At 38.6% G+C, this 21,486-nt stretch overlaps 1 protein-coding gene across 3 annotated transcripts in view; it reads left to right on the forward strand.

The window, feature by feature from the left end:
- LOC150097100 (VPS35 endosomal protein-sorting factor-like) overlaps positions 1–21,486 on the forward strand; it is a 386,078-nt gene that overhangs the window by 128,402 nt on the left and 236,190 nt on the right. For all 3 annotated transcript variants that reach the window (XM_090406834.1, XM_090406831.1, XM_090406832.1), the window contains one exon: positions 16,360–16,437. In XM_090406834.1, the coding sequence (XP_090262960.1) occupies positions 16,360–16,437 (78 nt within the window). The remainder of the gene's footprint in view (positions 1–16,359; positions 16,438–21,486) is intronic.

The raw sequence follows: 21,486 nt of genomic DNA on the forward strand, positions 1-21,486 counted from the left end.
TCATCTAACCATGTGTCTTGCTTATTCCAACAATTTTTGGTTGAATATACTCTATTAATGCAGCAATTTCATTTCTTTTATTTAAAATACTTGTGGCATTTGTAAACATACATAGTAGCTTATTTCGGGTTCTATAACAAACCTCCTCTACCTTACTCCTCAGTTGTGACTCCTTAATGCTCTCCCTTGTGATGTATTCATATTTAAATATGAATGCATCACAAATACTGAAGAAGGTAATATAACATTTTTATTTTTGATTAATATTTAGCTCTTTTTAGTACAAGATGTGACAATCTGATGTAATCTGCTTACTTATTACAATAAGGTGACGGCTTCATTGGACAGAGGAGACGGATACACAGTACTATACTTAGATTTTGCAAAGGCTCTTGATAGATTACCACATGATAAGTTGATAGTCAAACTTTAGTAGATGGGGTTGGATATTAGACTGCATTGGATCAGATATTGGTTATCTTATAGGTGTCAGCAAGTTGTGTGGAAGGAAACAATATCCTGGAAGAGGAATATCACTAGTGGTGTGTCTGAGGGGTCTGTTTTAGGGCCATTGCTGTTTAACTTGTATATGTTAATGATATTTGCAAGGATTTGGATGGGGATATTCAGTTGTTTGCAGATGATACAAAGTTGGGATGAACTATGCAGAGTAATGCAGATGTTGCTTTAAAAAAATGATTTGAATAGATCATGCGAATCGGCATGGGAATGGGGATACCAGTTTCAGTGTCGCAAAATGTAAGGTTTTAGAATTGTTGTTTTAGAATCTTGGGGAGTTGGTGGATAATGATCTAAAATTTAGAGGACACATTGCCAAAATTGTGAGGATAGCACAATGAATTCTGGGAATGATGTGGAGAACACTGACTTATAGACGTAAGGATATTCTTGCTCCATTGTGTGTGGCCTTGATTAGGCCACACATGGATTCCTCTGCAAAAATTTCATCACCTGGTTTTCAAAAGGATGTAGAGATGTTGGAAAAGACCCAGAGGCAACTGACTAAGGTAATTTCTGATCTCTAGAATGTCTAATATGAGGAAAGGTTGAAAAGATGCAATCTACAGAGTCTAGTAGATAGGAGGAAAAGGGGTGATATGATATGATAGAGACCTATAAGTTGGTAAGATGTTGTTATAGGATCAATGTTGAAGAGGTTTTACAGAAAACGATGGGAGATCATTCCTGGAAGCTGTATAAGGAAGGTGTGAAAAGGGGAGTGAAAAGCATTTTTTTGCATGCAGAGTTGTGAATGATTGGAATGCCTTGCCTGAGAGTGTGTGATGTCTGCAGATAATTTGAGTGAGGCAGGGTATGATGACAAAAGGAGCTTCTAGATGAGCCTCTGATTCCATGGGTTCTTAGGATGATAATAATAATGATTAGGAAATGACAACAAACTTGACAGATTTGCAGATATTTCAAAAATAGAGTGGACAGTGATTTCACTGGAAAAGCAAATACTGGCATCATAATTTAGTTCGACTACACAGTTTTATTAACATTCGAATCTAAAAATTCACTTTTTGCTGTTTAGTACTTCTCAGTCATCCTCTTGCCTTTATTATAGCTTGGCATCAGCATTGGCAGCACATTGACAAAAATTAATTTCGATGGATGTGTTGAACTCTGAATGGTCGTGTGACTTTGGTTCAGCAGATCATTCAGATTTCAACAAGTACAACATAGCTTATTGAATTGTTCATAGTAGAAAATACTTGTGTTTTAAAGTGTGAAATATAAAGATAATAAAGTGTAGCCTATAAAATTGTAGAGATGCATAACAGATTTGGAATTATATTACATTATTTAGAAGTTTTTTTATGAATTATAAATCAGGATTTAGTATTGTACAGTGTTACTAGAATTAACTTAAATATTCTACTGAGCTAAATGTAAAAGTGGGTCCAAAGGTTTGGTACGTGTTAGTGTAAGTGCCTGAGGCTGTGTGATACTAGGAGCAGGTGTGCATAACAACAGTCACGTGATTTCCTGCTGCAAAAAAAAGTGCTGACATCATTCGGAGTTCGAGACTAACATAGCGCCGCACAAGGTGTTTCAGGAGAGGATAGGGGCGCTATGTGATGCGTAATATAAGGGATTGCAGGAGGAGGAACAAGGCTTTTTTCCCGGGATCTCGTGGTCATAAGGAGAAGGTCAAGGTAGCTGGTTCCAGGCTGAATGGCGGGCAAGGATGTATGGCAGCGGGAAGTTTGAATCGAGCAGTCCCTGAAATTACGGATGGAGTTCCAACGCGACGCAGTTAACGCTTTCATTACAAGTGGGTGCTGAGTCGTCGATGTTCCTGTGTAGTCCTCAGATATCGATGGTGGCCATAGTGCATATCAAGGATAGCCACTTAGCAGATATATTATGCTGCACGTTGTCCAAACAAAGAATTGAGTCTCAGGTTCTTCCACGACAGTATCAGCCAGCAGACCCATTCAGAAACCATGTGAAGGTAATGTAGATGTTTTATGTAATTATTTAGTGTATATTAGGTTGTAGAGTAAACATGTATTCTTTTTCCAAACTGAGTCTTGCCTGATTAAGAGCGTCAACTCGCCGCTCTAAAAATACGTACTTGTTGCGGGAGGATAAAGTTAAAGTGAGAAATTTTGGCCATGACTGACTGAGGGAGTTAACGGATAGTTACATGTTCTGAGTTATTGGAAGTATCTCCCTGAATAGTATAATTTGTTATTATAGAGCATAAACTGGTGCAGTCTTTAAATCAAATAAATGTGTTTATGCTTGAAAAGGAGATAGAGCCAAGAATCCAGGTTTGTACTTAGAGTAATTGATTTGTGCATTAGAAAGGTGCGACATAAGTAAATTTGCATATATAACGATGCAACATGAATGGCGCAGTCGACAGGATGTGATTGAGCCCCCTAAAACTAAGATAAATTAAAAATTTTATTTGGGAATCAAAGGAGTTGGTATTGACCTCTTGTCAGGCAACAAAATTTTGTTAGTAATTGAATGAATAAGATTAGCCAGTGTAAACTAAGTGCAAATATGTCTGTCCCAGGTATCTCTGAAGGTAATAGCCTCCCCACCCTATCGGGGACAAGTAACTATGAATTCTTTCGGCAGATAAGCCCACAAATGGTATTTCCCCAGTTCTCTAGAGAGCAGTCTGATGATCCCTTCATGTTCTTTGACTATATAGAGGATCTAAGAAGGGTGGGGGGATGGTCTGAGTTTCATTTATTGATTTTGCTCCGCAATAGTTTGCGAGGGAAAGCCTTGGAGTTCCTACGTTCTTCCTCCCTCCTGAAGAGAACACATGATTATCAAGAATTTAAGAAAATTCTTATTGATAGGTTTGCTCTGAAGGGAGGAGTCCTTAGAATGATGCTAGAAATATATAAATGCATACAGGGAGACGATGAGGAGGTATCCAATTAGTATAACAGGTTGCTTTCTATCTCAGGCTCTGGAAGAACATCAACCTCTAACGAGCATGATCATTTAAAATGGATAGCATTTCAGCAATTTAAGATAGGATTGCGTGATGAATTGAGAGACATAGTCTTCAAGAAGAAAGCTATTGATCTTGATGGTTGTTTAAAGCTAGCTTTGAAGAAGGAGAAAATGCTGAAGGAACCAAGCAGATCCTCCCAATACAGAGCTGAATTAGCAAGAGAATTAGAGCTTAGGGACTCCTTTCCAGAAACTCTCACACAGCTCAGGGACCATAGCAAAAACTCGTCCCACTTGCCCAGTCTAGGAGGGTATAGGATGCAAACTGCTTCTGTGGCAGATGCCGGAGGGAGGCTACCTTTATCCTTAGTGGAGGGCCATGTACAAGGGATCCCTTGTAAGTTTCTCCTGGACACAGGAGCCCATGTTTCAGTGATTCCTTTACAATTGGTCAAGGCCTTCCAAAATTCTGCCCCAGATGTCTTCACCAGACTATGTGACCCTGTAAAGATTATGGGGATAGTGCGGATCGAGCTTTCTTCTGTCATGAAGGCCAAGGTGGCAATCTCTATATCATGTTTCCCGGTTGATAACACACATGATGTGTTTGTCCTTCCTGAGTTGGCGGACACTGGGGATCAGGACATACTGGGCCTTGACTTCTTAGAGAAAAACAAGTTTGCATGTGACTTTGGAACCATGTCTCTGTCCTTATGTGGGAAGGAATACAGACTCAACAGAGAAAAGGGGGGTATCAGTGAGTTGAATGAGGCCATGGGCGTGCAATTAAATGCTTGTGAAGGAGATACGAATTTGTGGAGAAAGAGACTGATCCAGGATGCTATTAAGCATGCAGAGTCTGCCTTGGAAAGGGAATATATAGAGGAATTTTTTAGGAATGTGTTCAACTGTTTTCCCCGAGTATTCACGGAGGAGATCAGGTCTCTCTCTTGCACAGATAGGGTGCAACATTCAGTCCAGATTGCATCTGATGTGCCTGTACATGTTAAACAGTATCAGACACCCCTCAGACACACAGAGGGACTTGAGAGAATGTTGTTAGAATATGAGAAAGCTAGCATAATTGAGAGATCCAATTCGAGATGGAATAGTCCTTTCATCTTAGTGGAAAAATCTAATGGCAGATTGAGATTCGTTCTCGACTTGATGGAAATTAATAAAATCACCAAGCCCATCGACTTCCCTGTCTGTAGGATAGAGGATCTACTGGTCAGCCTGGGAGGAGCTAAACTCTTCTCAAAATTGGATTTAAACTCTGGATATTTTCAGATCCCCTCAAGGAAGGAGGACAGAAAGTACTTTGCCTTCACCATGAGGTGGCAAAAGTACCAGATGTGCCGACTCCCTCAAGGTGCTAGAAACTCAGCAATGAGTTTCCAATGTCTAATGAACTCAATCCTATCTGAAATGTTGGGGGAGGGGGTGATCTGCTTCCAGGACGATCTGTTGGTGTACTCTTCCTGCGTTAAGGAGCATGCCGGCTATTAACGGAGGTGATGGATAGGCTAGACAAGGCCAAACTTTCCCTAAAGTTTTTGAAATGCCAGTTTCTTCTCAGAGAGGTGGAATACTTGGACCACGTGGTGAATGAGGGTGGTGTGCATCCTACCTAGGAAAATATAACTGCAATATTGGATGCAAAGGTTCCTTCAACCAAAGGATACAAAGGTACCTAGGCATGGTGAATTTTTATAGGAGATTTATTCCTGAATGCTCAAGGCTAATGGATCCATTGATCAAGCTAACTAAAAAGGGAAAGAAGTTTGAGTGGGGGGGAGGAACAGCAACGTGCCCACCGACTCCTAAACTGTGCCTTGACTCAGTCACCAGTGCTGACTTACCCCAAGCTAGGTCAGATATTCTACCTGTCAGCAGACACCTCTATGGACACTATTGCTGCCGTTGTAGAGCAAAACGAAGGAGAGCAATACAGGCACATTGCTTTCATCAGCCGCAGATTGTCCCCAGCAGAAATCAACTACTCGGTGATTGAGAAAGAGGCGCTGGCTGGCCATAGTTTTCTCCTTGAGGAAGCTCAAGTATATGTTACTAGGCCAACAAATAATTTTGAGATCCGACCACAAGCCCCTGTCCTTCATTTCATCCATGAAGGACAAGAACCAAAGGATCATCAGGTGGGCTTTGGAAATCCAAGAGTTTAATTTGGACATATAATACATCCCCAGTTCTACTGATGTGGTGGCTGACTATCTCTCTAGGTCACTCAGTACTCCTCACCAGGATGGTATATGTCCAGAGCGAGAGAGGTCTCTTTCACTGAATGTGGCAGTGATCGTGAGCAAGAAGGAAGGCACACCTCTTGAACAACAAACATGGGATAAGGTTCATATCATAGAGGAGCAGAAAAGGGATCCCACTTGGGGAAATTTATATGATTTGGTTAAGACGGGGGAGAGGTCACTGGATGAGGTCTTTCTTTCACTCCTTACACCTTGATCCGGATGGTCTCCTACTGTCCAAGCAAGATCCTGTAGGACGATGGAAGGATAAAATTGTAGCACCTGAGAAAATGGTTCCTTGGATCCTCTATACCTTTCACGACGCTAGTCTTGCAGGCCATCAAAGAATACACACGACCTTGAGCAGAATACGTAGTAGATATTTTTGGAAGGGTATGAGGAGGGACATTGAGGCATATGTGCTGTCCTGTCACATGTGCCAAAAGAAATCTGGTATACATGGAATGCCCCCCCCCCCCCTCCAGTCAACCTCAACACCTAGCCACCCATTTCAAGCAGTGGTCATGGATATTGTGGGGCCCCTCCCAGTCACAAAGAATGGGAACAAATACATTTTGGAGATTGTGGATATGTTCTCACAATATCCTGAAGCTGTAGCAATAAAGGATCAAACAGCCCAAACTGTGGCTTGTGAGTTTTTTAAGCTTATAATCTCAAGATATGGGACCCCACAGACTCTCCTTACTGATCAGGGTTCTAATTTCAAGGCTGAAGTGATGCTGCAGCTATGTAAATTGTTGAAGGTGAAGAAGCTATTCACCACACCTTACCACACTCAAGGGAATGGCATGTGCAAACGGCTGAGTAGGACTTTAAAGCTTACTCTTTCTAAGCTAGCCAATGAGCACGTCTCAAGCTGGGATGCCCTCCTAGAGCATGCTTTGTTTGCATGTCAAACCGCTCTTCATACAGCCATAAGGGAGGCCCTGGCGGTAATACTGTATGGGTTTGAGCCGTCTTTTCCCAGTGATTTCAGGAACACCCTTGTAAACTCTGGGTTTCCCGACATCGATTTGTACTTGAGGGACCTTGTGAACAACAAGAAGATTGCATATGATATGGTGACCAGGGCAAGTGAGTCATGCTCCCAGTGAGCCAGGGATTATGCAAACAAAGTGAGAACATATAAGGATCTGAACCCAGGCAACCTCGTCCTTATGGAGTGAGGCTCTATGGGAAGAAAAGGGGGAAAATTTTGGTAAGAGTGCCTTGGGCCTTTTGTAGTTCAGGAGAAACTATCTCTGGTGACTTTCAAGATCAAGGAAGTTTCAAATAAGGCAAGGACCTGGGTAGTTCACTCCAACAGACTGAAACTCTACAAGACATGATCGGAAAGATTAGTCTGTCAGGGTGACTCTGTGGAAAGTGTGTGGGGAAAGAAAAGGAGGTTTTCTCAGAAGAATTGGAAGCCAGGTCAGAGACTCAGAAAAGGAAGGAAGAAAGAAAGATCAGAGAGGATGGGGGAAGTGTAATCGAAGATGAGACCCTAACAGGTATTATAGACTGAGAAAATGCACTGAAAGGGAAGGTTCAATAAAACAAAACTCACCCAAGATCACCAGGAAGGGCAATCACAATGAAAATGAGGGGATAAGGACAAATGAGAGTGAAAGTGTGAAGCAAGGTTCGAGAGTTCGAAAATTAGAAAGATCGAATGACAGAGAGAATGTGATGCAAGATTCAAAAGTTGAGTTGGTTAGGATAAGGCAAGAGATGAAATGGATGCGGAATGAAGTTAAGAAAATTCAAGAAATGTATGGGAGAGTGAAAATGATGTTGTTATAAAAGAGGTAATGAAAGACTCGTGAGTGGCGTATGGCGACTCAATTATTAAAGGTGTGCTGGATGAGAGGATGCACAAAGTATGTTTTCCAGGTAGTAAAATTAGTAGAGTCATTGAGGCATTGGATATGAGAAGGAAGCGAGCAAAAGAGTTGACAGTTTTAATACGTACGAATGACTTGACTGACAACAAAGAGCATTTCAGAATGGATATCAGGAGGTTGCTTAGATGGATAAAGGAGAATAGTGTGATAGTAAAGATAGTAATCGTGTTGCCTAGGTATGACAATGGTGAGATGAGGCAGAGATGATCAAGGATTATGAATGATATTTTAGTGCTGAAATGTGAGGAGAAAGGAGTACAGTTTGTTAATGTGTGGAATGAGTTTGAAGAATGAAGTGAACTATATAAGAGTGATGGACTGCATTTGAGTTGTTTTGGTGTGAGTCATTTGGAGAGACTGCTGCAGGAAGGTAGAGAAGCGAGTTCAGAGAATGAATGTGATCAAGTGGGAAGCAATGTAGAAGAGCAGGATAGTATGACAGGAGAGATTGAAGAGGTGGTTATGAATGAGGAAGTGAGTGGCATAAGTATATAGAATGGGTGTGCAAGAGGAATAGGGAAACAGGGAGGCGCAGGGCAGACAGGGGTACACAGTGTGAAAAAGGTATGGAGCAGTGGATGCTCCAAGAGGATGCGAAATTCCTTTCCTGTAGATAGGAAAGGAATGGGATGACCTGGGATCAAGAGGAAATAGTTGGACTTGAAAAGGGTTCTAAAATGAATAAGCAGAAAGGGAAATGGCTCCAGTTGAGCATCGAGAAATCACATCGAATGAGTGGTATTAGTGGAACTAGCTGTAGATCCAGGAATGAGCTGTTGTATTTGTATGCAAATGCTAGAAGTGTAAGAAACAAGGCAGTGTATAAAGATGAAAAAATGAAATGGTTGCATTAATTGAGTCTGTTCACCCAAAAATTGTTGGAATAAGTGAGACATGGTTAGATGAGGACGACATCCTGACAGGAATAGAGATGGAAGGGTATGATGTGTTTCATGGGGATAAAAAGAGTAAAAAGGGATGATAGAGAAAGAGTTATGTCCATACAAAGTAGAGATGCAAGAGGGAAATAGTGCCAGTGGTTTTGAGACAGTATGGTGTGAGATAGAGGTAAATTGAATAAAATACTTGGTTGGCTGTTGTTATAGACCTAGTAATGTAGATGGTGGTGATTATGAAATGTATGATCAAATTAGCAAATAAGAAAAGGGTGATCATTATGGGCGATTTTAATTATGCAATATAGACTGGAATGATGAAATAGCAACTGGAAGTAAAGAAAATGAGTTTCTTGAGTTTTTGAGGGACAGTTACTTCAGACAGTATAGAGGGCACACGAGGATTGAGGGTCTTGGATTTGATCATCTCATCAGAGGATGTAATTATAAATGAGGTGTCAAATCACCCACCAATTGGAGAGAGTGACCATGAGATGAGGTGGTTGCCAGCAGTGTGAAGACCTCTGTGAGAAAGAGATATATGTGAAACTACAAGGGGGGGGGGGTGATTATGAAGATCTCAGGAGACATCTTGCGGGCATAGCATGGAATGAGGAGTTGGCTGGAAAACAGATGTATGCAGCTTGTGGGATTTTCAAGAACTATGTAGTAGAAGCAGTGTCTAATGTATTCCGAGGGTCAGAAAGTTAAATAAGGTAGGTGTGAAATGGATGAATAGGGAGATTAAGCATGCAATACAAAAAAAAGGCATTATGGAGGCAGCATAAGAGAAGTGGTGATGACCATTTCCATGAGGATTACAAAGACCAGGCGAGGTGGGTGGGTGACTTGGTTGGTAAGGGTAGCAGAAGTGAGGTATGAAAAGCAGTTAGCTAATGAAGCCAAAAAGAATCCTAAGGAGTTCTTTCCATGACCATTTCCATGAGGATTACAAAGACCAGGCAAGGTGGGTGGGTGACTTGGTTGGTAAGGGTAGCAGAAGTGAGGTATGAAAAGCAGTTAGCTAATGAAGCCAAAAAGAATCCTAAGGAGTTCTTTCCATGACCATTTCCATGAGGATTACAAAGACCAGGCAAGGTGGGTGGGTGACTTGGTTGGTAAGGGTAGCAGAAGTGAGGTATGAAAAGCAGTTAGCTAATGAAGCCAAAAAGAATCCTAAGGAGTTCTTTCAATATGTAGCCAGCAAAAGAAAGAATGATTATGGAAGGATGATGTTGATTGGAGAAAATGGTATAAAGACAGCCGTGCAGAATGTGTGGGGGAGATACTTAATGAGCAATTCATAAAGGTCTTTCAATCTTGTGAATGTGACTTCATGGTGAGATTGAGAGCAGTTGATGATGGGGAGGAAAGACTGACTGTAAGTGAGCAAGAGGCGTATGGAGAGTTGGGCAAACTAGATGTAAATAAGGCTGTGGGACTTGATAATATATCACTCCGTATTCTGAAGAAATGTGCCGGGGAGTTGACACCTGCCTTGACATATTTTTTTTTATATGAGTCTTGCATTGGGTCAAGTTCCTAAGAAGTGGAAGGAGGACAAGATTGTGCTGCTTCATAAGGGAGATGATAGAACTGAAACATCAAATTATAGGTCTATCTGTGTGTTCGATATTGTGGTTAAGTTGTTGGAGAAGCTAATAATAAATTTAGTTTAATCCTTTATCCAAGTGTGAGCAAACAGAGTTTGCGCCTGAAAGTATCTTCAGGACTGGGGTAAGGAGGTGCAACACCAGGGCGACTCCTTGCAAAGGTGGAGCAAGATACTATCACTCCTATCACAGTATCTCCCATAATGCAAAACACATCTCCTTGCGGATATGTCTAATGTTATGCATTAAGGGAAGGGCCACTATCCAGACTAGTTCCGACCTTTATTGAGGTCTCTTCAGTGGGAGCTAAGGCCCTTGTTGGAGAAGCTTGTGAGAACTAGGATCCAGAATTGGGTTGACAACAATGGTATTAATGGACAGCATGGGTTTGCTAAAGGAGGGGGGTCATGTTTTAGTAATCTACTTACTTATTACAATAAGGTGACTGCTTCCATGGATAGAGGAGGAGGATAATATACTGAGATTTTGCAAAGGCTTTTGATAGATTACCGCATGATAAGTTGATAGTCAAACTAGAGCAGATGGGGTTGGATATTATATTGGTGCATTGGATTGGAGACTGGCTATCTGATAGGTATCAGCAAGTTGTGTATGTGGGAGCAATATCCAGGAAAAGTAAAGTCACTAGCAGTGTCCCTGAGGCTCTGTTTTAGGGCCAATACTGTTTAACTTGTATATTAATGATATTGGTGAAGATTTGGATGGAGATATTCAGTTGTTTGCAGATGATGCATAGTTTGGATGATCCGTGAAAAGTAGAGAAGATGTTCTGTCCTTGCAAGAAGACTTGAATAAATTAAGTGATTGGGCAGAATGGGGAAGTTCATTGTTGCAAAATGTAAAATTTTAAAATTTGCGAAACAAAGATATGATGCAGAATTTATGCTTTGAGGTTATACTTTCGGATGTGGAGGAAATAAGAGATCTTATGGTAATAGTGGATAAGGATCTGAAATTTAGGGGACACATTGCCAAAATTGTGAGGACAACACAAACACTTCTGGGAATAATGCAGAGGACACTGACTTGTAGAAGTAAGGAGATTATAAGGCTTTGATTAGGCCACGTATATACTATTGTGCCCAGATTTGGTCACCTGGTTTTCAGAAGGATGATGAGATGTTGGAAAGGGTCCAGAAGTGACTAAGGTAGTTTCTGACCCTGGAATGTTGAATATGAGGGAAGATTGAAAAGATGCAATTTACAGTCTGGTGGATAGGAGAAAGAGGGGAGTATGATAGAGACCTACAAGTTAGTAAGGGATTGTTATAGGATCAGTGTTGGAGAGGTTTTACAGAAAACAGTCAGAGATCAGGGGAGAACCGGAGGTCATCTCCGGAAACTGTATAAATATTGTGTGAACAGGGGAGTGAGAAGTAAGATTTTTTGCATGCACAGTTGCGAATGATTGGAATTCCTTGCCTGAGAGTGTGGTGTCTGCAGAGAATTTGAGTATGTTTAAAGTGTGGTATGATGAGCTGTGTTTATGATAAAGGACCTCCTAGATGAGTCTTTGACTCCATTTAGTCTTTGGTGATGATGATAATAATAATAATAATAACACTTAGTAGAGAAATGCCTCTTCTCATATTCAGCTATATTCCCCTTTTTATCGATGGGAAATATGAGAACTCTACTTTAGTCATCTGGAATTTGACCTTCTGACCAGGAACTCTGAATTATTCAATGTAGCCACCACAAAATTTTTATACCTCTATATTTTTCTAGTTGAATGTCATCTACTACAGCTGTCTTTTCACATTTCAAGTTTTTGACACTTTTTCTACATCAGGTATTGATATAAACTCGTTTTTGATTTTCAAGAGAAATTTTCAAGAGAATTTTGCAATTCTCTTGAAAATTTTCTACTACAGTTCTGTCACTACTTGTTTCATTTAGCAGTATTTCAAAGTAATTACTCCAGACATCTCAGATATCTTTATCTTTGGTTTTCGTATCACCTTTATCACCTTGGATTCCTTTTACAGTACTTTTATCTCCATTTCTAAGCTTTTTAAATAGTCTCTAGAACACTTTCACACCTTCCTGATATTTACCTTGTATATTCTTACCGAAGCTTTCCCATAACTTTTGTTTAGCTACTTTTACAGTTTCTACAGTTACTAGAAACTTTTGATATGCTTTCCTCTTTTCCTGGACTGCTTCTTTAACTTCTTGTTTGCACCATGGTATTCTTATTTTTCTATCCTTGCAGAGAACTTGACCACATGCCTACCTAGTTGAATCAATGTTTTCTTCAGTTTGCCACTGAGACCTGAGGTTTGGTTCTGGTTTTCAAACTGTTTTGTTCTTTCTTCAATAATGTTTGTATAGTTAAGTCTACAGTTTACCTGCAAAAGTTGCTCAACTTTAATTCTTTTTTAAGACTTTTTGTTTGCATATCATTCTTCTCAATGTAATATTAATTTTTGTCCTATTTAAAATTAAGTGATGGTCACTTCCAATTTCAAATCCTCTGTACACTTTTGTATCCTGAACCAGCATGAAGATATCACTATCAACAATAATAGAGTCAGTGAAGCTTTTCTTATTTCTTGTGTCTTCTTCTCATGTGAACTTGTACACATCTTTATGTTGGATCATGTTGTTGATACTGACTAGTCCATATCTTGAACAGAAACTCAACAAATACTTACCTCTTAGCATTGCCCTTTTCTCAAAATTTTTTCCATACATTTCTGCATGCCTGGTGGGATTCACTTCTTACTCTTCTGTTTACATCTCCAACAAGTACCACTTTTTCCATTTTCTTTATGTCAACTGCTTGCTCTGATGACTTAAAAAATTCCTCCACTTCTTCCTTATCAGAACTTTCTGTGGTACCATTGGCATAAATATATTTTATTGTCCATTTCCTCATTTTGAAGTTTGTTCACATAACTCTGCTTAAAACTGTCTTCTGATCAAGAAGTTTATCTTCGTGTTTGGTGTTCAATGCTATTGCTTCTCCTTCGATCATTATTTTCTTAATATAACATCCTGTACTTATTATTTAGTAAGATCTCACATATTTTTGTTTTCTTTGTTTCATTGATACCAGTTATGTCTACATGGTACTTTTTCCTTTCTGGAAATTTGATTTCCTTTTCATTAATACTCCTTATGTTGATGGTTCCTATCTAGGAACCATCAACATAAGGAGTAATATAATTTTCTCCTTATGTTGATGGTTGAGTCTGTTCCAGTAGCTGACTTTTTCACTGCACACCCTGGTTCCCTGATGAAAACAGCAGAGCCATTGGCTAAGCAGTTGGCTAAGTCCTAAATTGCCAGTCCATCTTTGTTCATTCAGTACCCTGGATACCTATCAATGAGTGCTTCACAGGAACATAAGGATTGAGCATTAGTTCAGAAGCCTCGGTTGTTCTCCACATTCCATGAAGACGATGTGGAGGTCTCCTCCCAATTATATCGCTTTGACTCCTAAACGGCCCTGTGGTCTAAAGATGCTGGGTAGAAAATCAGCAAAATATCACTAAGTTCAATAAATGAATCTTTCCCCCTCTGTGTTGTATATTATGAATAACCAACATTTAAGCCAGGGTTCTTCAACCTTTCAGACAACGCGGACCGCATTAAAAATTTCAATGAAGCCCACAGGCCACTAAGCTATACTGTGGTATTTAAAATGGTAAGATGCTTTCCAGATTCACAAGGAATGCCGTGCATTTGATACTTTACATAAAATCTTATAAAAATAAACAAATTCAGCTTTAAGAGCATAGGTAGGAGTCAGGTTCATGATAAGTAAATATAATCAATATTTGAAAAAAGATAATTTAATGAAGAAAGCATTCATTTTTTATAATGTCAATGGGAAACTTGGCAATGCTTTTCCTTGACCAGCTTGTCAATGTTGGTCCATAATCTGAGTTCTTGTCTTGGACTTCACATGCCTTCATTCTAGAGAACAACTGCACACGTAAGTATGTGCTTCCTAACAAAGTGTATATCTTCAAAGCATGCCGGCGAAGATTAGGGAATGCGTCCTCTGAAATGTAGTCTTTGTAAAATGTAAGCAAGGGCACATTGAATAATTTTTCTTTCAAAGAAGGGTTGCTTTGGAGTTCAAGCAGCTCCGTTTGTACTGAGCCTGACATTTCAGCAGCATTGACACTAAATGGCATTGAAAATAAATCTAAAGAAAACTGTTGGTTATGAAAATCACTAAATCTCTCTTCGAACTCACTTCACAACATGGCTAATTTTGTAGCTTATTCGTCAAGAGACGAACAAGTTGGATTCAGCGAGAAACTGAAAATGAGTTAAGTCATTTTTTGCAAGTTGTGCCTCCCAAAGTTTGAGCTTGGCTACAAAAGCTTTGATGTGATCAAACAGAGTGTGCACCAGTTGATCTTTGGATTGTAGCAGCATATTTAGATCATTCATGTGCAACGAGATGTCGGTCACAAATGCAAAGTCTATCATCCACTTCGGATCGTTGAATTCCACAATCAGATTCCCCTTGGTTTGCATGAACTGCTGTATTTTGCTCCTTAAATCAAAGACTCTTTCAAGAACCTTCCCTCTGCTCAACGAAAGCACATCACTATAATAAACCACATCGCTGTGATCCATTTCGCACTCTTGGGTCAAAAACTCTTGTAATTGATGATGATTCAATCCTCTTGCCCTAATAATGTTGACGACAGTCACAATAACTTTCGTGACATTCTCAGATCTGATAGTTTTCACGCACAAATTCTCCTGGTGGATTAAACAATGGAAATGGATGAAATCTTTTCCTTCTAGGTCTGGTTCTTTCTGTAGCAATGCAACAAACTCTTCGTTCTTTCCCACCATAGCAGAGGCACAATCAGTTACCACACCCTCGAGGTTGGTTAAGCTGAGGTTGAAACGCTGGAGCATTTTCTTGGCAGCTTCAAGAATATCAGTGCCTTTCGTCGTTCCCTTCATAGGTACAAGCGCTAGCAGTTCTTCTGTCAAAGTGAATTGTTGATCAATGCCACGGACAAAGATAGCCAGTTGTGCTATCTTTGTCCATGGCATTGATCAACAACAAAAAAACTGAGTTAGATGAGAGCATAGATGTGAAGGATACAGCTGTGCTCTCATCTAACTCGGTTTTTTAACCACTTTCTTATTATTTGGGCACAGAATTTTCCCAGCAGTGATGACACACTCTTTCACAAACTTGCCGTCCAAGCAGGCTTTTGATTTTTTAGCAATTTTTTCAACTATTACATAACTTACTTTAAAGCATGCTTTGCTCTCTTCCCTCTGCCTTTTAAACGTACCCTGCTGGCATTTTAAATCAATTTGGAGACAGTTCATTTTGTCCATACGAAGCTGCCCTTGAAGGTGATCGAAATTGGATGCATGCTTTGTCTCATAGTGTTGATTTATATTGTATTGTATTGATACTGACACTGACTCCCGACAAATTAAACACACTGGCTTATCGTCGATCGGCACAAAAAAGTACAAATCGGTCCACTTTTCATTAAAAACCCGACAAGAATCACTTGATTTACGCTTTTTACTCACCATAGTGATGGAAGGTGAACCTAAAAAATGATCTAAATGGCTGTGTAACAGTTATTATCCACTGGATATGTCTCACACTAATGAAAAAAGTCTGGCAATATAAAACCACAATAGTCTTAGGCTGACACGATGAACCTGTGCACACTTATACCCGAATATCACACTGTTCACGACTTACTGACTGTGGATGAGATTCTCTTGTATTTATATGAAAATAACGAAGTATCAAGAACCTTTGCGATGTATCTGGAAGGCACTAGACAGCACACTCGAACGAACTGCTGCGTCAGCCATATAGCTGCGACGTTAGTATTAGTACTTAAGTACCGCTTGACGCTGGTAGATAGCTGAAGAAGCATGTCTATTTAATATTTATTTTTATAGTATTTTATGTAAAGTATCAAATGCACAGTGTTCCTTGTGAATCTGGAAAGTATCTTATAATTCTAAATACCACAGTATAGCTTAGTGGCCTGAGGGCTTCATTGAAATTATTTTTTATTTAATTGCGTTTTAATGTTAAGTAGTTATTTTTTCAAAATGACTGGCTGGCCATGGCAAAGAGCTCCACAGCCGGCCCATGGGCAATGCATTGAAGACCCCTGATTTAAGCCTTTATATATATATTTCTTTGAAATGCTATTTTATTTGTTTAAAAAATCCTCTCTCTCTTTCTCCATAGGTTGGAATGTCAGTTGCTCCTGAGGCACAGGAACCATTACGAGAAAACTTTTGGGATTTCCTTACAAGCTACAATCAAGTACATTTACTTTATATTCACTACTAAAAATGTGATTTTATTAACCCTCTTGCAATATAAATAGAAGATGTATAGAGCTGTAAAGAAATTTAGAATACAGAAATTATGAAGGGTGACCTCATATTATATTTTCATATATATTCATACCAAACATTTTTGGTAGAATCATAGGCAAAATGCTATTCTAAATATAATTTATGATTAAATTTAATGGAATAAATACAGCACAGAGAAATAATTGAACAACATTGTTTAATTGTTCCACTATGTCACCTCTTACCTTACAATCTGCTAACATCACAAATCTGAAATTAATCCAACTTCTGTTACTTCTATAAGTAACATTACTTCTGTCTCTTCTATAAGTGTCACTGTGTACAGTATTCTGTACATATTATTCCATAATAAATTTAGTTTAATCGTTTATCCAAGTGTAAGAAAACAAAGTTTGTGCCTGAAGTATCTTCAGGACTGAGGCAACTCGTAGTAAAGGTGGACCAAGCTCTCATTCACTCCTTGTCTCAGTATCTCCCATAATGCAAAGCATATCTCCTTGCAGACATATACAATGCTATGCATTAAGGGAAAGGCCACAACCCAGACCCGTTTTGACCTTTATTGAAGTCTCATCAGTGGGAGCCAGACCCAGAAGTGGTTATACTTAGGCAGAAGCAATGGAGAGGTCATATTTACTTATACGAGTTGCCAAAAGGTGTACTACCTTATTATTAAATTATTTCAACATATTATTCCCACTATTATTTCCCCACTTTCATATAAGAACATGAGCAACTGTTGGTTGTCATCCATTTAACGTACAACTTTGAACTTATGAAACCCATTTCTCTTTCTCCTCTTTCCATTCCATCTGCTCTGTTCTTTGGAACCTTCTCACTCATTCTGTCTTAGTTAAAAACAACAGCCTTCACCTGTTCAAGAAATATCAACCATTTCCTTCTTTCCTCTTAGTCCCTTGTTCACAAACAGCACTAACATGTTATAGGTCTTTCAAGTGGGTCTGATATAAAAACAGATATTTAAAAAAAAAAAAAATTAATATTATGTGAAGTGCTGTGTGCCTGTATCTTGGCATATTATGGATTGGCTGGATAATCTGTTATCATCTTCCTTCATAAGAAATACATTTGCTGCCCTGATGTGACAAGTCAGAATTGGTATACTATGCATTAGTATTCTGTCATTTTGGTATACTATGCATTAGTATTCTGACTTGAACTACGTTCAGGTGCAAACTTAACTGTTTGCTTACTTGGGATTAGGAGTAAAATAACCAAGTTTATAAAATTACTTGGTAACCCTAATATACATTACCCAAGGTAAAAAAACTTATTTACATCTATATCTCCTCCAGAGATTCTTATTCAAAATTAAAACACCTTGTAGCAACTTGTATAGGTAAAGTTGATATGGCTCTGTATTACTAAAACCTTGGTATTTAGGGTCTAACTACTCACTGAGGAGACCTCAAAAAAGGTTGAAACCGGTCTGGATAGTGATCCCCACCCATAATGTATTGCAGTATACATCTCTTAGTGAGATGTGCTTTCTTTACATTATGGAAAATACTAAGAATAATGATCGGAGTTTTACCCTCCTTTACAATGAGTTGCCCTAGTATTGCATCACCTTTAGACTTGAACTATGTTTAGGTGCAAACTTAGCTGTTTGCTTACTTGGATTTAGAAGTAATATAACCAAGTTTATAAAATTACTTGGTAACCCTAATATATATATATATATATATATATAACAATTTGTAGTATTAACTCGGAATTGGGATATGTTCATATTTATATATACTGACTAGAATAACAATTAAATTTATTCAAAACGCAACATGTTTCATCGGATTGTCCGACTTCTTCAGGGTGGGAACATAGAAAGCAAATAGACACTATAAGAAACATCGTATCACTAAAAAACGACTATTATAAAATTCAGTTAGCTTTGAACTGTAGCTACAGTCCGTGTTGAAGTTCTGTTGTTAAGCAGCTGCATGTGTCTGATTTCACGAGTGTGCCAGTAGCGGATAGCAGAGCTGAAAGAGTCTGGTAGATTATAGCTAAGGTTATTATTTATGTGACGAGTGTCCATAACAATTTCCTTAGATTCAACTATACGGCGCTCCACCTTGTCACGGCACATATGAAGGTTTGAGGTTGTTGTCCAGTTTATCTCATGTTGATGGCCTTCATCATTTGTATTTACTGAAAACAGTACATGGCTTGACAGGGCACTTGCTCTAGTTCTTTTGTAGGTAATGCCCCTCTGGTGTTCTTCCAGATGTATGAGGATGGATTTTTCAGTTTGGCCATAGTATTGCTTCCCGCAGTCACACGCGATTTTGTACACTCCTGGGAATTGTAGATGGTTGTGAGCTTGTTTGTATTTGCTTAAAATCGATCTTAGTTTAGGAAGAGTAGAGAAACAGGTTTTTATGTTAAACTTTTGTAAAATTCTTCTTAGTTTCATGGAGAGCGAGCTGATGTATGGTAACGAGATATAACCTTTGGGATTGTCTTGTGTTTCTTAGTTGTTTTGATGGCGGCGGTATAGATGTTTATTAATAGTTTTCGACAAGTAGCCATTACTTGTAAAGGTTCTTTGTAGATGTTGTAGTTTGTTTTTTAGCTCTTCATTATCTGACAGTATAGATCTGGCACGATGTGCTAGGGTTGAGATGATACCCACTTTCTGTGCAGGATAGTGATGTGAGGACGCATGCAGGTATCTATCTGTGTGTGTAGATTTTCTAAAGATTGAGATTTTAATAGAATCAGATGTCTTAGTAAGTCTTACTTCCAGGAAGGGAGGAGATCCATTTTCTTCAACCTCCATTGTTAATTCGATATCTTGGTGGAAGTTGTTTAAATGATTTTAAAAAGACTGAAGGTTATTGGTGCCATGTTCCCAAATAAGAAATATGTCATGTACAAATCTCAGCCAAATTTTTGGTTTGAGAGTAGCTGAGGAGATTGCCTTTTGTTCGAAATCTTCAAAAAAGATGTTAACTAATATAGGAGACAGGGGGCTTCCCATTGCCAATCCCTTATTTTGTTTGTAGATTTTCTTCTCATATTGAAAGTAGCCGGAGTGAACACAATGTGATAGCAATAAATTTTAAAAGAGGTATACCATGAGTAGACATATCGATACAAAATTAATAACGGAAAAAAAAAATTATTTATATATTTATTTTTATTATTATTTTTTTATTTTTAGGAAAGTTATTGACCTTTTTAGTTATCTTACACCAGCTACTTAGGTGGCGCTTTTTTGAATTGTCAGTTATTGTTTAATTTGAGCTTAATGTACTGAAGATGCCTGTGACACACAGGCGAAAATTATACTATTAAATAATCTTTGTACGTGAGTTTTTTCTGTTATTAATTTTTTATCAACGTGATAGCAAGGAAAACATCTTTTTTGAAATCTTGTTCTTTAAAATATCGAGAACCTCTTGAGTTGGTGTGTTTGTAAAGAGAGCCACGACGTCAAAGCTCACTATGATATCTGAAGGCTGGAGTTTTAAATTTTTGATTTTCAAGACGAAATCTGTTGAGTTTTTTATAAATGAAGAAGAATTTCTTGTAAAACCTTTTAAAGATGAAGCCAGAAACTTAGATCAGCTGTAGGTAGGTGAGTCAGTACTATCTACAATTGGTCTCAGTGGGCAGTTTTCCTTGTGTATCTTTGGGAGACCATATAACCTTGGGATGAGTGGATGTAAAGAGCAAGCAGCTAGGCATATGTTTCGTGGAAGTTCTGTGGCTTTTTGTAAGAGGTTTTTTGTTTTGTTATGTATCTCCCTTGTTGGATCTCTCTCTCAATTTCCAAGTATGTATCTGACTCAAATAACGCCAAGATTTTTCATGGTAATCTGTTATATTTAGCACCACAGCACCACAAGGTAAACTGTCTGCTGAGACCAATTGTAGATAGTATTGACTCGCCTACCTACAGCTTATCTAAGTTTCTGGCTTCATCTTTGAAAGGTTTTACAGGAAATTCTTCTTCATATATAAAAACTCAACAGATTTCGTCTTGAAAATCAAAAATTTAAAACTCCAGCCTTCAGATACCATGGTGAGCTTTGACGTGGTGGCTCTCTTTACAAACGTACCAACTGAAGAGGTTCTCGATATTTTAAAGAACAAGATTTTAAAAAAGATGTTTTCCTTGCTATCACATTGCGTTCACTCCTGCTACTTTCAATATGAGAAGAAAATCTACAAACAAAATAAGGGATTGGCAATGGGAAGCCCCCTGTCTCCTATATTAGTTAACATCTTTTTTGAAGATTTCGAACAAAAGACAATCTCCTCAGCTACTCTCAAACCAAAAATTTGGCTGAGATTTGTACATGACATATTTCTTATCTGGGAACATGGCACCGATAACCTTCATTCTTTTTAAAATCATTTAAACAACTTCCACCAAGATATCGAATTAACAATGGAGGTTGAAGAAAATGGATCTCTTCCCTTCTAGAGCAAGTGCCCTGTCAAGCCATGTACTGTTTTCAGTAAATACAAATGATGAAAGCCACCAACATGAGATAAACTGGACAACAACCTCAAACCTTCATATATGCCGTGACAAGGTGGAGCGCCATATAGTTGAGTCTAAGGAAATTGTTATGGACACTCATCACATAAATAATAACCTTAGCTATAATCTACCGGACTCCAGCTCTGCTATCCGATATTGGCACACGCGTGAAATCTGACGCATGCAGCTGCTTAACAATAGAACTTCAACACGGATTGTAGCTACAGTTCAAAGCTAACTGAATTTTATAATAGTCGTTTTTATAGTGATACGATGTCTCTTATGTGTCTATTTGCTTTCTATGTTCCCACACCTGAAGAAGTCAGAAAATCCGATGAAACATGTTGCGTTTTGAATAAATTTAATTGTTATTCTCGTCTCGGTTATAGTTAGTATATATAAATATGAATATATATATATATATGTATGTATATTCCATTGTAATTGTTTTTATTATTTTTTCACATATTATTATTG

The sequence above is a fragment of the Typopeltis vanoorti genome, chromosome 17 (genome assembly GCF_054136105.1).
Source record: "Typopeltis vanoorti isolate ZY-2024b chromosome 17, IOZ_Tvanoo_1.0, whole genome shotgun sequence".
NCBI lineage: Eukaryota > Metazoa > Arthropoda > Arachnida > Uropygi > Thelyphonidae > Typopeltis > Typopeltis vanoorti.